At 40.6% G+C, this 16,956-nt stretch overlaps 1 protein-coding gene across 1 annotated transcript in view; it reads left to right on the plus strand.

The window, feature by feature from the left end:
* Nucleotides 1-288: 288 nt before the first annotated feature.
* The window catches only part of LOC105465489 (NUS1 dehydrodolichyl diphosphate synthase subunit), a 32,765-nt gene continuing 16,097 nt past the window's right edge, over nt 289-16,956 (plus strand). The window contains exon 1 of the mRNA XM_011713942.3: nt 289-719. Coding sequence (XP_011712244.1) covers nt 305-719 — 415 coding nt within the window. The 5' untranslated portion in view covers nt 289-304. The remainder of the gene's footprint in view (nt 720-16,956) is intronic.

Below are 16,956 nucleotides of genomic sequence, written 5' to 3' on the forward strand. Positions count from 1 at the left end.
TATTCGCAGGCGTGCGCCTTCTCTCACTCTGCCGGGCTGGGCCATATTCTCGGACCCAGAAGCCGCGTCAGAATTCCACGCCGGCCAATCAGAACTGTCCATGTACTAGTGAGGGCGGGGCTGCCAAGGGAGGAGGAAGATGGCGGCGGGGGCGAGGTGAGGTGTTGGCAGTGGAAAGGGGTTTGGGTTCGGGGGGCGGGGGGACGCGGAGCTATGGCCCGCGCCGGCCGCAGGGGCGGATAAAAAGCCGTCGCGCCGCGGGAGTGGGCGGGAGGGAGAGGGGGTGCCCGAGGGCCACAAGAGTATGACGGGGCTGTACGAGCTGGTGTGGCGGGTGCTGCACGCGCTGCTCTGTCTGCACCGCACGCTCACCTCCTGGCTCCGCGTTCGGTTCGGCACCTGGAACTGGATCTGGCGGCGCTGCTGCCGCGCCGCTTCTGCCGCGGTCCTAGCGCCGCTCGGCTTCACGCTCCGCAAGCCCCCGGCAGTCGGCAGGAACCGCCGTCACCACCGGCACTCGCGCGGGGGGTCGTGCCTGGCCGCCGCCCACCACCGGATGCGCTGGCGCGCGGACGGCCGTTCCTTGGAGAAGCTGCCTGTGCATATGGGCCTGGTGATCACTGAGGTGGAGCAGGAACCCAGCTTCTCGGACATCGCGAGCCTCGTGGTGTGGTGTATGGCCGTGGGCATCTCCTACATCAGCGTCTACGACCACCAAGGTGAGGCCCAGTGCGGTGGTGGGGGGTGGCCGAGGTGTCTTGGACCTCTGGACCGTCTGGCTGGTGGTGCCCAGGGCGTGAGTTGCCGCGGCCTCTGCAAATCACAGCGCTAGCGCTTTCGAGGAAGGGAGACAAGCTTTATTGAACACCTACTAAGTCGCTGGATTTGACTCGGTCGGTTTTTAACGTTTTAAAAATATCCCTTGGCCGGGCGCGGTGGCTCATGCCTGTAATCCCAGCACTTTGTGAGGCCGAGGCGGGCGGTTCACCTAAGGTCGGGAGTTCGAGACCAGCCTGACCAACATGGAGAAACCTCGTCTCTACTAAAAATACAAAATTAGCCGGGCGTGGTGGCACATGCCTGTAATCCCAGCTACTAGGGAGGCTGAGGCAGGAGACTCGCTTGAACCTGGGAGGCGGAGGTTGCGGTGAGCCGAGATCGCGCCCTTGCACTCCAGCCTGGGCAACAAGAGCGAAAACTCCATCTCAAATAATAATAATAATAATAATAACAATAAAAGTTAAAATACCCCTTATTCGTTATAGTAGCTCAGTAATGTAGATGGTATTTGTATACCCTTGTCTCCCAAGAGGGAGCAAGGTTTAAAAACATTAACTGATTTGCCCAAGGCCACAAAGATGGGGCCTTGGGCAATGGGGATATTGGAATTTTAGCCATTCTGTGCTTTTTCACAATCTTTGCCTTCAGTTACACCACAGTGTTTCTTTAAGAGAGCTTCCAGGCGCTGTTCTTAAGTCGCAGTCAGGCTATAGAGGACATAGGCATGGGCTGTGTGATAGGTACTGCAAATGGGAGCGGTTGGGGTCAGGTGGTATTTGAACTGGGTTTATGAAAAATATGTGAGAGATTGGATAGGCAGAAAAGGAAATGGTTCCTTTCTGTCTTGGAAGCCTGGGATGGTTTGTGATCCTTCATCATCAGTGCCCAACACAGTACTTGATAGAATTCTCCTCTCATACGTTTTGAGTTTTTGTAAGTACAAAAATTCAATACTTGTTGGGTAGCTACAAACCTAAAGCCCTGTGCTAGGCATATTCCTTGGAATCTTGCATTTAATTCCATGGACTCTCAGGCTTGTTAGGAGGTAGGCACATGCTCACATATTTGATGTGGTTAATAACAATAAGTGTTGAGAGTAAAGTTACTACTGTGAGAAGAGAGGAGAGAAATTATGAATGAAGGAACTTGAGAAGTTCATGCAGTGGAGGTGGGATTTAAGCAGGACCTGGAAGAATAGGTAGGAGATAAGTTGAGGAATACTCAGGTTTGGGATGTCAGGTTTGGGTTTCAATCAGATCTTGAAAGCATTGGAATTTCTTTAAAGATAAAGATGTGAGAAGAATGTTTAGGAGTATTGGTATGAACGGAAGAAAATGAAAGTTTTATTCATTTTCAATAAATTACCTGTGTGCTCTAGAAAAGCATAAATCTTTGTCAGATAGGTAAATTTAAGTGCAGGGTTTTGTCAGAAAGGGTAGGAATAGGCCAGACGGTAACTCTTACAGGGTGATCTCTGATTGCCCTATCATCTTTACTGCAGCCCGCAAGGAACGTGATGACGCAGTAGCCTGTCATCACCAAATAATGGTTTGCCCTGTAGGGTAAAGTTTGATATATTCAGGGACTGACATTTATGGAACTTGCTAAAGAACTCAGCAGACCAATAGTAGTCATGAGACTGTTAGGAGATGACACAATCCATGCCTAAACCGATACAACCAGTATTGTCTGGCGAAAAAAAATAAGTGAAGCAAAAGTGGACATCAAAGACATTAAGCAATGTGGTGGATTGATGTATAGCCAGGTGATTTAAAGCAAGTATCTTTTAAAGCAAGTATCTTTATCTTCCAGTAGGGAAGGAAAATGTATAGCTAAATTGTTTGACTTGATGACTGTGCCTACTAGTACAGACTATAATGTTGCCACATTTCCTTGTTCCGGCAATTCCTGTGTTTAAATTGCTGATGTGATTCAGAAGTATCCTGTGTCATAGTTGCTAAAAGAAAAATGATTGCTAATTAAGAGGAAGAAGTAAGCTAAGCCAAGTTTTGACTGAGAACTGAAAGGCACCTTAAGGAGCATTTTCAGTGAAAAGGCTTACAGAATTTTGTGTCTTAACTGTAAAATAATTTTTTTTGTTTGTTTGCTTTTTAAAGGAATAAGGAATAATATTTCTGAAATAAGAGACCTTCAGTTAGTCCATTCTTGGTTTTGATTCGTTCATGCATTCATTTACAGGTGACAGTCGGGGTCTGTTAAGTACCAGATACTCTTCCAGACATGGGAATGCAGCAGTGTACTCATGGAACTTAGATCTCAGTGGGAGTCTGACAAATAATATACGTGGGTAAATATGTGGTAGTGTAAGTACAATGAGGAAAAATAAAGCAGGGAAGGGAAGATAGGAATGTTGAAAGTCAGTGGTGTAGGAAGGGGTACAGTTTTACGTAGGGAGGCCAAGGAAAGGCTCAGTAACTTGGAATATAGACTTGAAAATATAGGCCCTCTGGATATGTAAGAATTACTCAGAGGGAGTATAGACACATAAGTTTTATTTAGTGTTTCTTTTTCAGTGTTTCTTTTTTTTTTTTTTTTTTTTTTGAGATGGAGTCTTGCTCTGTCGCCCAGGCTGGAGTGCGGTGGTGTAATCTAGGCTCACTGCAACCTGTCTCCCAGATTCAAGCAGCTCTCCTGTCTCAGCCTCCCTGAGTAGCTGGGACTACAGGTGTGCACCACCACACCCTGCTAATTCTTGTATTTTTAGTAGAGACAGGGTTTTGCCATATTGGCCAGGCTGGTCTCAGATTCCTGACCTCAGGTGATCTGCCCGCCTCAGCCTCCCAAAGTGCTGGGATTACAGGTGTGAGTCACTGCACCCGGCCATATTCAGTGTTTCTAAATACACGTCTATTTAAGCTTCTTTCTAGATAGATATGTAACATGTAAAAAATCCTGTTGACATAAATGCCACTGGGATACAAGAAGTACAATAAATGGTGTTTCTTAAGGAGTTTCCACTCAAGTAATGATGTCCATTAAAAATTAACACAAACTAATATAGAAATGCTAAGTGAATGGCAGAGACTTTATTTAAGGAGCAAAAAATGGAAAATTTCCCAGGTTACCCCCATATTTGTCTAGTAAGGATGGGAGCAACACCTGAGCTGGACCTACTCAAAAAGATAGAATTGGGATTGGCGTGAACAGTGTTCTCTGTGTGTGAATGGGGATTTCACTAATGGCAGCATTCCCATTAGACTAGCTTCAGTAATAGCATTGAGTAGAGTGTTGGGAGCAGTGAATATAGTAGGTTGATTTATGTAATGAACAGTTGGGAAATGAGGTAGGATGAAGTCTTGGACAGTTATTCTGGTTATCTGTTGCTTTGTAGAAATCTACCCAAAGCATAGTGTTTTAAAACAACAATTTATGTATTGACTTAGTTCAGTTGGGCAGTTTTTCCTTTGGGTCACTCATAAGCTTTCATTCAGATAGAGTCTGGGACCTAAAGGTTTCTCCTTGTGTCTGGTTTTCGATGACTGAAATAGATGGGGCAGGTTTGTCATCTGGCTTCACATGGTCTGGAGGTTGTGGCTAGCTTGGGCTTTTTTAATAGTGGCTTCAGGGTAACCAGTAAGCTAACTTCCCGCAGAACGAATGTTTCCAGAGACTTAGCCAAAGGCTGAAGCTGAGAGATGTCTTAGGACCTAACCTAGGAAATCGCGCAGTGTTATTTTTTCTATGTTCTCTTGGTCAGAGAAGTCTCACGTCTGTTCTGCATCAAGAAAGTGGAGAAATGGACTTCACCTCTCAATGAGAAAATGGCTTGTGTAGAAAGGTTGGGTGAGGATTTGAAGGGGGATTGAGGGGCAACCACTTTGAAGACAAGCTTACCACCTTACATTTTCTCCTGTCCTACACCCCTTTGCCCTCAAATTTGTATTTAAATTCGTTCTAATTATGGTTGAATCTAGATAATAATATTTAATCCTTAGACTAAAAGATCTATTATATTGACGTTGATTTGATTCTGCCAGCAAACTGATCTTTATGTTTTTCATTTACCTGCAATATTTCTTAATTATAATAGAGTCTGCAAGTAATTCTTCCATCTTTCAGAAATTCGAGTTGTTCTCTCAGGACAGTGATCAGGAATTTTTTGAGCTCAGAATTCTAGCAAGGTTTTTCTGTTCTGTCTATATGATTGTAATTTAAGAAATGACCGTAACTGGGATGGTACAAGAACCAGGGGTTGGGGTAAATGGATTTTGTTGTTCTAGTCTTAGCAGTGTTGTTTGCCTGTGTCTCACATGCACGTACACTTGGCTCCAAGTTATCTGGATACGTATTGTTATCTTAAGTGACGGAACTTGTTCTTATTTCCTGGCTTTATTGTGCCTTGCTGGGAACCTTGCTGTTGGTCAGTATTTTTCTTTTTCTTTTTTTTTTTTTTTTGAGACGGAGTCTCGCTCTGTCGCCCAGGCTGGAGTGCAGTGGCTGGATCTCAGCTCACTGCAAGCTCTGCCTCCCAGGTTTATGCCATTCTCCTGCCTCAGCCTCCCAAGTAGCTGGAACTACAGGCGCCTGCCACCTCGCCCGGCTAGTTTTTTGTATTTTTTAGTAGAGACGGGGTTTCACCGTGTTAGCCAGGACGGTCTCGATCTCCTGACCTCGTGATCCGCCCGTCTCGGCCTCCCTAAGTGCTGGGATTACAGGCTTGAGCCACCGCGCCCGGCCCAGTATTTTTCAAAAGCTGTCTGTGGACCATCTGTGAATTAGTCATTGGGGATGCTTATAAAAAATACAGGTTCAACACATTTAGTAATCAAACTTAATGAGGGAACTGGGACCTGGGCATCTCTGTTTTTATCAAGCTACCTATGTGATACTTCTGCACACTGAAGTTGAACCCTAACGCAGATCAAAGGATACTCTGCTACTTGCCTTACATTAGATTATTTGTATTTCATGTTCCTTTTCATGATCGAGGATAATTTGGGATAGGCCTTAGGATTATTTGCTGTAAATTGGAATGAACCAGAATAAGGCATTGCCTTCTGTGTGAGAATTCAACAGTAAGACAACAGATTTTTTGTGTGTGTGTGCTGCTCTTTCTAGTGTTATTTCCTTAGTTTATTTAAATCGAAGCTAGGTTTCTTTTGAATTGGTTTTTGCATACAAGTTTCTCACAGTAACATTTTAAAAGTCTGCCCAGTGTATCCCACCTTTTCAACCTGTTTCTCAGTGCTTTGCATACCTTTTGCTACATCTGTATTTAGATTATTTAATGTTCTGTCTTCCTGGAACTCCCTCTTCTCCTTTTTTCTGGCAAATGGCTATATGCCTACCAAGAGGCTATTGTCGATCTTTTCTGAGTCAATCCTAAATATCACCTTGTATATTTTTGCCTTTCTTGAGTATTCACTCCCTTCCCTATCTTACTGTATCTCTGAATCTCCTCAGAACTTCAAACATCTCTAAAGGTACTTCTGTTCTCTGCTTTGTGTAGTCATATTTATATGTATATGTACATAAACTTTCTTACTGGTTTATAAACTCTGCAGATACTATCCATCCTTCTCATTTTTGCTTTTCTTACAGAGTGTATCTTGGTGTTATGCATGTAATGAATAGTTAATATGTGTTCTTTGAATTCAAAGAAGGGCTGCATTTTCTGTAGATAAGAATAATGAACTGAGCTGCACTTTATGTTTCCCAACATAATACCCAGAAGCCTTAAAGTAATGGAGGAAAATGAACATAGTTTACCCTAGTTTACTTAGTTGGCACAGTGACGCAGATACTATTGAGAAGTATGATTTTCTTAAATTTATTCTCCTTATGTTGAAATACAGAGGTGCCGGAAATATTGGAAGTCTAAATATTGTGATTGCGTTTGACATACTGAATAGTACAACCTAGTGTTTATCTTCCCTCATGTGAAAACTCATGTAAGGGAGCAGTCTATTTTTAATCTCTACCTTTGTGTGGTTCACGTCTTGTACAGAATTTCACGTTTATCTTAATGTCTTGAAATGTCCTCTTCACCTTTTTCTGGCAAAGGGCTAGCTACCTGTCAAAAGACTGTTGATTCTTTTCTTCTTTTTTTTTTTTTTTTTTGCGATAGAGTCTGGCTCTGTCACCCAGGCGGGAGTGCAGTGGCGCGATCCCAGCTCACTGCGACCTCTGTCTCCAGGGTTCAAGCTGTTCTCCTGCCTCAGCCTTCTGAGTATCTGGGATTACAGGCATACGCTACCATGCCCGCCTAATTTTTCGTATTTTTAGTAGAGATGGGGTTTCACCATATTGGCCAGGCTGGTCTTGAATTCCTGACCTCAAGATGCACTTTCCTCAGGCTCCCAAAGTGCTGGGATTACAGGTGTGAGCCATCGTGCCCAGCTTGTTGGTTCTTATAAGTCCATCTGAACTATCATCCTGAAGTAGCCTCTCTTGACTGTTCCATCCCCAGTCTTATTCTGTCTTTGAAAAATTCTATCCCGCTTTTGTTAACTTCTTAAATGACTTTATTCTGTAGGTACCCTTTTGTTTAACTGTAGTACTGGATCTGTGTATTAAAGTAAACCTTGGCTGAGTATGGTGGCTCATGCCTTTAATCCCAGCACTTTAGGAGGCTGACATGGGAGGATTGCTTGAGCCCAGGAGTTTAAGACCAGCCTGGGGAATATAGTGAGACCCCATCTCTGAAAAATAAAAATAAAAAATTAGCTAGACATGGTGCGTGCCTATAGTCCCAACTCCTCAGGAGGCTGAGGTGGGAGGATCACTTGAGTCCTGGAGGTTGGGGCTGCAGTGAACCATGGTTGCAGCACTGTACACTAGCCGGGGTAAAAAAGTGAGACCCTGCCTCAATCAATCAATCAATCAATCAATCACACCTATATCTTAGTAGTAATAGTTATCCTTTGTTGAACTTCTACTCTGTGCTGGATACTATAGAAAAGTGCCTTAAGTCGTTAGCAGATAAAGAAACTGAGAATTTAAAAGCCAGCTTCCAACTTCTACTCTGTGCTGGATACAGTTAGCAGATAAAGAAACTGAGAATTTAAAAGCCAGGTTCCAACTTCTACTCTGTGCTGGATACTATAGAAAAGTGCCTTAAGTCGTTTACAGATAAAGAAACTGAGAATTTAAAAGCCAGGTTCCAAATCTAGTAAGGAGCAGATCTAGAATTTGAACCAAATTTTTATTCTGGAGCTTTTGTGCTTAACCATTACATTAGTTTGATTTCCACTGGTAAGAGAATGTGACCACAATGGTCACTTTTAGTACTATTTCTGATTGTTTTGGGTCATCTTAAAGCCTTGGTAAACAGGCACTTATCTACAGGTCATAGAAATTATTTGTAAAAGATATTTAAAGACTAATAGAAATTTCTTCATCCCACCAGTATACGTGTTCATCCTTTGAGTTATAGGACGCATTTTTTTAAAAACCAACGAAAAATTTCATGTTACGGTGCTCCAGCTTTGTGTTGAGTTGTTACTTTGTCAGGTGAGCAGATTCTGTAACTATATTCTCATTTTAAAAATGTGCAACCAGATGCCGAAAAAACCCACATGGCCTGTTCATTTTACATATCTTTTGTGCTGACAAGCTAGGACTTAAATCCAGCCCTCATTTTGTTATACTTTGTCACCATTACATATACCTGTTCTCTTACTACAGCATTGCAGTATAATTTTCTACAGTATAATTGTTGTTCTGTGAGGTGTCCTGAAGGGCTCTCTCCTGAAATAAAATAGCTTAATGGCCTATGTATTTTGTTATGATTTGTTTTCTCTTGACTACTTCAGTCATGTAAAATTTTAATGGTAGATTTTTTTCACTTTAAATTATTGCTCCATAAATACATGTTTTCTTCTCTGAAGATTGTTCTCTAGTCGTTTTATAATTGGGTTATTAGAGGTAACTTAGGGGTCTAGTTCAAAAAGAAAAAGAGGTAGGCCAATTTTTTAGAACTGGCGTTTATTTATAACCAGTGAAGTGCTTAATAATGAGGCGAGATTGTTTCAGTGTTTATCTCATTTTTTCCCTTGTTTGTTCTTGTAAGTACTTGCTATTATTTCTTAAAAAGTCTTTTTCTGTAGAAGGGAATGAATAATCACAGTAAAAATTCTAGTTTCAGATTTAAAAGAAACAGTACATGTATTTTAAAAGCCTCATTTTATAGACTTGATTATACATTTCACATACCTTTTAAAATAATCAGTATTTGAGGAATGCAGATAAAATTTACTGATGGAATACTTGTCTAATTGAACTCCTTGTTACTTGGTTCCCTTAATTTAAAGTTATGCATGTCATGACTTTATTATTCAGTTAATGTGTAAGACTGAATACACTATGTAACCTAATAGGTAGATTAGGCAAATTCAGTTCTACTCTGCTGTCTTCTAATCCATATGTCTGGCTTCTCCTCCTCTGTTGTACTTTCAAATGTTGTGGTGTCCTAGAGTTTGGAGCTGTATGTATGCCCCTGTCTTTCTGTTATTCACTTTATTGCAACTACTCAACTCTGCTAGTGTAGCTAAAAAGTGGCCATAAGCAAATGTGGCTGTTTTCCATAGCAGTAGTTTGCTGACCCCTGTCCTGCAGATGATCTCCCCAAAGCCATGGCTTTAAATGTCATGTGTGCTGACACGCAGGTTTGGGCTGGAAATACAGTACTGATATCTCCCATAATTCCAGACTTCTGTATCTAACTCCTTGCCTAACATCTACTTTTATTAGGTCAGTCTTATGCCTTATATGTCTAAAACAGTACTTTTGAGACCTAATCCTTGTTTTAGTCTCTATCGCGGCCACCCAAGTTTAAATTACCATTGTTCTTTCACCTGGATTACTGTAGTAGCCTCCTAATTGATCTCTAGTTTTCTATCCTGGTCCCTGTATAATCCATTCTTCACCTACCAGTGAGGTGATCTTTTTTTGATCGCATCATTTGGACTGAATAAAACCCTCCAGCAACTTCTCGTTGTAGTTGGAATGCTTTTGAAGTTCATTACCAAGGCCCACAGGCCCCTTCATGTTATGGCCACAGCTGACATCTCTGGTCTCCATATGATACTCTTCTTTCCTCGAATGTGGTGAGAAACCTGACTGCTGAGAGAATATGCAATACAGTGATTGCTGTAATAGCAATCACCTGGAAGTATTGATTTTTGTATTTTAAGAACCGGAAAAAAACAGCAAAAAACTTTTTGTTTCATACAATTGTTAAAATAATCATCAGACTAGCACCAAGGAAGGATACATATTATGCAAGTAAAAAAAGCAGTATACAAAATTGCATAATCACATACACTAGGATTACATATGCATGTGGACAAAGACTAGAAAATACTGAGAAGTAGAAATAGTTGTGTTACAATGGTAAGGTTAGGACATTCCAGCAGTTATGGGGAAGGTTAGGAAATATTCCCTTATTGTCTAAACATTGAACATCTTATTTTTTAAGGCTAGAATTTAAAACAGATGTTTCTTAGAATATAAAAGGAAGTCTTCATTTGGCCCTCGAAATGCATACCTGCTGTATTTAAGAAATAAAAGCATGGTAGTCTTTCTGAGGTGTAAGTTTGCTAGAATAATTTTCTTCTTTCACGGAAGTTGAAGATTTTGCGGTTTTTCTTTTATGTTTTTCAACTTTTATTGTAGATTCAAGGGATATGTATGCAGGTTCCTTACCTTGGAAATTGAAGATTTTCTTGTGTGTGTTTTGTCATAAATGGCTATTTGATATATCTTTTCTTTCTTGTTTTTTAGAGACAGGGTCTTACTTTTTTGCCCAGGCTGGAGTGCAGTGGTGCGATCATAGTTAACTGCAGCCTTGAACTCCTGGCCTCAAACGATCCTCCTGCCTGAGCCTCCCAAGTAGGTAGTACTACAGGCACAAGCCACCATGCCTGGCTAATCTTTTTTTTATAAAAACAGTGTCTTGCTACATTTCTCAGGCTGGTCTCAAATTCCTGACCTCAAGTGATCCTCCCATCTCAGCTTCCCAAAGTGTTTGGAATTACAGGCATGAGCCACCATGCCCAGCCCATTTAACTTTTTTCTTATATTTCATGCAGTTTACATTTGGGAAATTGAGAGTACATGAAATATAATTTTAAAGAAACAAAACATAAAGTAAAATTCTTTAAGTCATTATTGCAAAAACTTATTTTAGATTCCCAAGTCACTCCTAAAGAATTCAAATATCTGTTTGCCCCGTGAAACCTCCTTAAAAGGCTTTTAAAAAAGAGCTGTAGAGTCAGGAGAATCACTTGAACCCAGGAGGTGGAGGCGGCAGTGAGCCGAGATTGCACCATTGCACTCCAGCCTGGGTGAGAGAGAGAGACTCCGTCTCAAAAAAATAAGCCCTAGTCCTAGTTTTTTTTGAAAAATACTGCCCATTTATTAAAAGATAGGTTATATTTATTTTATACAATTCAACTTTTTTGGAAGGGAGTTCAAAATTTAATTGTACGGTAGAGTTTAGTATTGTTCCTTTATCAGAGTTAGAAATAGTAACTGAACTGAATAATTAGAGGGATACCTGGATTTCAGGCCAAATTCGTAGACGCTTGCCAAAGACAATTGTTTGACCTTTCTGGGTTTATTTCCTCACCTGTAAAAGGATGTGATAAAGTGATTCTTGAGGCACAATACTATATAATACTGTAAAATACTGTTTTCTTAAAAATTTGAGTATTTTCAAGTGTTTTCCCTTAATCAGTTATTTCTGAATGAATATGATCTTAGCTTCCTTTTACATAAAATAGCTTTCATAATAGTTTATTATTTTGGCTTTAGTTTAGATTCTAGAAGGGAAACAGGATGAATTAGATGAATTATAATATGAGAAAAAGAATCTGTACATATACTATGATATTATTAGGGGAATTGCCTGTTTTAGTCAAAGCCAACCTTATATCTTGTATTTCTTGTGTATCATGTGAAGTGTGTGTGTGTGTGTGTGTGTGTGTGTGTGTGTAGACATTGAATCCTGAAGAAAACTGTAAGCTTCTAATATTGCTTGTGATTACGTATAATCAGATTTCTGGTTGGGGGTCAAGTTATGAGTTATTGGGAATTATCTTGCCCATAGGGTCTTATCTACACTCACAGCAATTCTCAGAAACCATACCTTTAAATTTCATTTCTGCATCCAAATCAACCAAGACAAAGATTCTGTTCCAATAACTGTATGAAAGTCTTTATAAGAGACGTTTTGTAATTGTGTCTCTCTGTAATATTCTTCCTTTTTTTTTTTTTTTTTTTTTTTGAGACGGAGTCTTGCTCTGTCGCCCAGGCTGGAGTGAAGTGGCACAATCTCAGCTCACTGCAAGCTCCACCTCCCAGGTTCACGCCCTTCTCCTGCCTCAGCCTCCCGAGTAGCTAGGACTACAGGTGCCCGCCACCACGCCCGGCTAATTTTTTTGTATTTTTAGTAGAGACGGGGTTCACCGCGTTAGCCAGGATGATCTCGATCTCCTGACCTCGTGATCTGCCCACCTCGGCCTCCCAAAGTGAATATTCTTTCCTTTTAATGGAACTTTTGCCTGTGTGCAATAAGGAAGTGTCTGCTTTTTTGTGGCATGTTCCTGGAAACCTAAGAAAAATTCCATTCAGTGACATGTTCCTTTATGTTTCATTGTTGTTAAGCGGCACTTTGTACATTGGTAATTCAGTTGATTAAATAAACATTGAACTGCTATATGGAAAATTTGGGAAAAGAGATGAGTAAGCCACACATTCACAAATAAGACTACAGTTTAGTCGAGGGGAGGGTGGAGAGATTTAAGCTATAATAAAAAGCAGAATATTAGTTTATTAACAATTTTAAATGAGTGTACATGGAGGAGTTGAGAGTGAGGGTAAGTCAGAGGAGGAATGGGGCACATCTGGCTGGGGAATTGGGAAAGGCCTCTTGAAGGTAAGTGACATTTCAGCTGGCCTATGAAGAATTAGGAGAATTTAATAGGCCTGGGCTTGGGGAAGTGGCATAAAGGATGGAGGTTGGAGTCACTCTATGTGTTTTTGAGGAACATAGGCAATTCTAATTTGTGGGGATAAAGTATTATTGAGAAATGGAAAACTTCATTTGATTTGTCTTCAACAAGCCTGGAAACATAGGCTGGAATGTTAATGTTGGACTGAGCAGTTTGTTCTTAATACACTAGGCATTTTAGGAACCATTTAAGATACCGAAGTTGGAATGTGCCAGGATTGAGTAAATCTGGTGTTGAAGCTAGCAGTACTTAATAGAAGGGGGCAGGAACACCCACAGAAGTTGCTTATAATATTATAAGTAAGTAGGCTGGGCTGGTTGCTCATGCCTGTAATCCCAACACTTTTTGAGGCCCGAGGAGGAAGGATCACTTGAGGGCCAGGAGTTAGAGATCAGCCTGGTCAACAAAGCAAAACCCTGTCTCTACAAAAATAAAAAAGTTAGCTGGGCACAGTGGTATGCACCTGTAGTCCCAGCTACTCAGAAGGCTGAGGCAGGGGAATCACTTGAGCCTAGAGGCTGGAGGCTGCAGTCAGCTGTGATAGTCCCACTGCACTCCAGCCTGGATGACAGGGTGAGACCCTGTTTCTTAAAAATATGTATGTATATATATAATAAAGAACAGCACAATGGCTGGGAACCGTGTGGGCAATGGACAGAAAGGAATATGGATATAGGAAACATTGCTGTAAAAGAGTATATGGGCTTAGCATAATTAGTAGGGCTTTCGGGGGTGATAATGGGAGAGCAGAGAGGATGCCTGGGTGACTGGGCAGATACTCATGCCTTTTTTAGAAATAGAGTATCAAGAAGGAGAGCTTTTTTTTTTTTTTTTTTTTTTTTTGGTTGTTAAATTATAAACCACTTTATAGCGGTTATGATTTTAAATCACCTGCTGTCCTACTACCCCTATACATTTACTGTTCTCATTTTGGTTGTCCTCTTCCAGTCTTGTTCTTAAGTGCATGTAAGTTATACACTTAAAGTCCTACTCCTTTTAATTTATTTTCTAACCTTGATGTCATGTAAGTGTTCTGAGAGCTAGCTTTATTAGATAAGCCACCGAGGTTTGGCTTTGTTCACTCTCAGGTGCCTACAGAACTTCAAGGTAGAATTAGATGTTTGAATGAACTAGGAATGTTAGGAACCAAATGATCCTGTTTCTACCTAAAATTTTAATGTTTTGTTCATCGTGGATACTTTGGCATTTTAATTTTTAAAGATACTGCATTGTTATTCGTTGTCTTAATTACTGAGCTTTTTTCGGCACCCCCTTAAATTTTTGCACCCCAAATTTTACCTCACCTATTTTTGTCTGGGCTTTTTTTGTTTTCAAGTCTTGTGGGTAACTAGAATCAGAAAAGAAGGAGCACATGGACAGAAAGAGAGGGCTGAGATGGGAGACCTGAAGAATAATCTTTATTTAGGGTGAAAAGAAGAGGATTCAGTGGAAAGTGAGAGTGGGCCATTCAAGGAGCCAGGTTACGTGTTGAATCAGGAAGAGAACATTGAGACAAGGTGGGATAAAGATAGAATTTTGAGAAGGAACCATGGTGGTCATTAATGGTAATGCTTCAGAAAAACTGAGGAGAAAGAATTTTGAGAAGGAAGCATGGTGGTCATTAATGGTAACGCTTCAGAAAAACTGAGGAGGGAAGAATAAAGATTGAGGAGAGGTAGTAAATATTCTAGTGATAAGATTGTCATCCATTGCTTTGAAGAGGGCAAGAGTTCCTGAAAAGATTTACCATTTTAATCTGGAGGCTAAGGTAAATATGAACAAATTAGTGAGAACTGAAGGCTAGGTTTTTAAAAAGAGTATCAAAGGAAGGGATTGGTGTGATGTGAATAGACAAAGCAGGCTTTCCTAGTATTACCCAACACTATTAAAATGAATCTTAGTTTTTATGGGAAAGGGAGTCATTTACCATTTTATTTTTAATAAACTTACATGTCCTGGCTGGAGTGTTATGGAGATTTTTACATTTGTTTGTTCTCAAGTTGGAGTGCAGTGGCATGATCATAGCTCACTGCAGCCTTGAACTCCTGGGCTCAAGCAATCCTCCCACCTAGGCCTCCTGAATAGCTGGGACTAAGGGCGTGTGCCACCACATCCAGCTAATTTGAAAACTTTTTTTTTTTGTAGAGACAAGGTCTTGCTATGTTGCCCAGGTTAGCCTTTAATTCCTGGCCTCGACTGTTCCTCATGCCTTGGCCTCCCAAAGTGCTGGGATTACAGGTGAGAGCCACTGGCACCCAGGCCATTGTTAAATTAAGAAATTTTTGAAATTCATATGGCTTCCACAATTTATACATACAGTACAGACCAAAGTGTGGTCTAACTTGTGTAGATAGTTGGAAATCTTGTAAAATTTATAAGCCGGCATCATGTATGTTATATGCTGTTTTGGAATATGTGCTTTTTCTATCATACATGTGAATTTTATGATTGATTTGGGGATTATGATTATATCCTACACTTCTGCATTACTCCACAAGTATTACTGTTCTAAAGATTGCCATTCAAATAGCTCCTGATATTAATCACCTTCCTTTAAAAATTTTGCTAATATTTAGTGATTTTTTTTTTTTGCTTAATCTTGTTCTGGATATGGCTGTTTCAAAATGCTCACTTTTATATTTCCACACTTAGAGTCTTAGGATTTTAGACTTTCATAATAATTGTGGGCATTCATATGTAGTGCCATCTTAGTCTTCTACTTTTCTCTATATATACCTACTTATATTTGAAATCTTACTAATTGTGATTCTTGTGTATTTGGCTCTCCCACATTAAGAAGGATGATTCCCAAGTGTATATCTGTGTCTCAGTTTCTGAGCTCCCATATTCTTTCAGCAGACATTTATTTATTGTTTGCTCTGTGCCAGACACTGTGGTTGGCCCTGGTGAGCAAAAGAAATAAGATCCCTACTCACATTGGTGCTTATATGACCTCTCTTGAACTCCTTCTGTATGATCCCTCTTAATCACTTCTATAGTAATCCCCACCTAAATTTTCTATCATCAGCTGTCTAAAACCGAACTTATCCTTTCTTTCCAACCACTTCTCTTTGTTGAATTTTCAACTTTTAAAAATGTTATTGGCCAGGTGCGGTGGCTCACGCCTGTAATCCCAGCACTTTGGGAGGCCGACGCGGGCAGATCATGAGGTCCGGAGGTCAAGACCATCCTGGCTAACACGGTGAAATCCCATCTCTCCTAAAAAAAATACAAAAAATTAGCCAGGCATGGTGGCGCATGCCTGTAGTCCCAGCTACTCAGGAGGCTGAGGCAGGAGAATCCCATGAACCCAGGAGGTGGAGGTTGCAGTGAGCCGAGATTGCGCCACTGCACTCCAGTCTGGGCGACAGAGTGAGACTCTGTCTCATTAAGAAAAAAAAAAGGTATCATTTTCTGCTACCTAGGATAAAAGCCATGGAATTTTCTACATTCACTTCTAAGTCAGTCATGTACCATATTCTCTTAATTCTTCCTTTGTGATGAATCCTTTTTCCCCTCATCCCCTCAACAAATTATGTATGGACTAATACAGTAGTCTGCTGCTTGCCCTTCTATATGTGGTTGCCAGATTAATTCTTGTAAAGATATAAATTTTTATGTATTTCCATATTGCTCAGAAATTGTTGCTTATCCATTTGGCAGGCAGAATGAGATAAAAACTAGGACTGTCCTCTTACCAGTTTTTTCATATCCTTTGCATCAGCAGCACTGGTCTGTTTTTTTAACATTCCAAACTCATGCTTTTTCTTAAGCATTTTTTCCCACCTGGTATCTTCTCTAGTTTCTTCTGTTTAACCTTCTGAGTTCATCTCAGCTCATCTTATTTTATAAAGCCTTCCTCACCAAAGGAGACTACTTTTGTAAGTACTGTTACACATATACTTCTGGCTTGGCATTTGTATACAGTATATTCAGCAGGTTCTGTGCCATATAAATACACACACACACACACACACACACACACACACACACACACACACATATATAAAAGCTGGAAATTCTACAAAGAGAACTGGTTTGAAGGAAAAGATTTAAGCAGCTTTATATATATATATGTGTGTGTGTATATTAACCTGTGTTCTCTCTCCCAGTTACTTTGTTGAACTATTTTAAAGTCAGGCCTGACTGAGAGTACAGTGTAGGAACATTTGATAAAGATGAAAAAGGCAATGGCCACTAG

This window comes from Macaca nemestrina, chromosome 5 (genome assembly GCF_043159975.1).
Source record: "Macaca nemestrina isolate mMacNem1 chromosome 5, mMacNem.hap1, whole genome shotgun sequence".
Taxonomy (NCBI): Eukaryota; Metazoa; Chordata; class Mammalia; order Primates; family Cercopithecidae; genus Macaca; species Macaca nemestrina.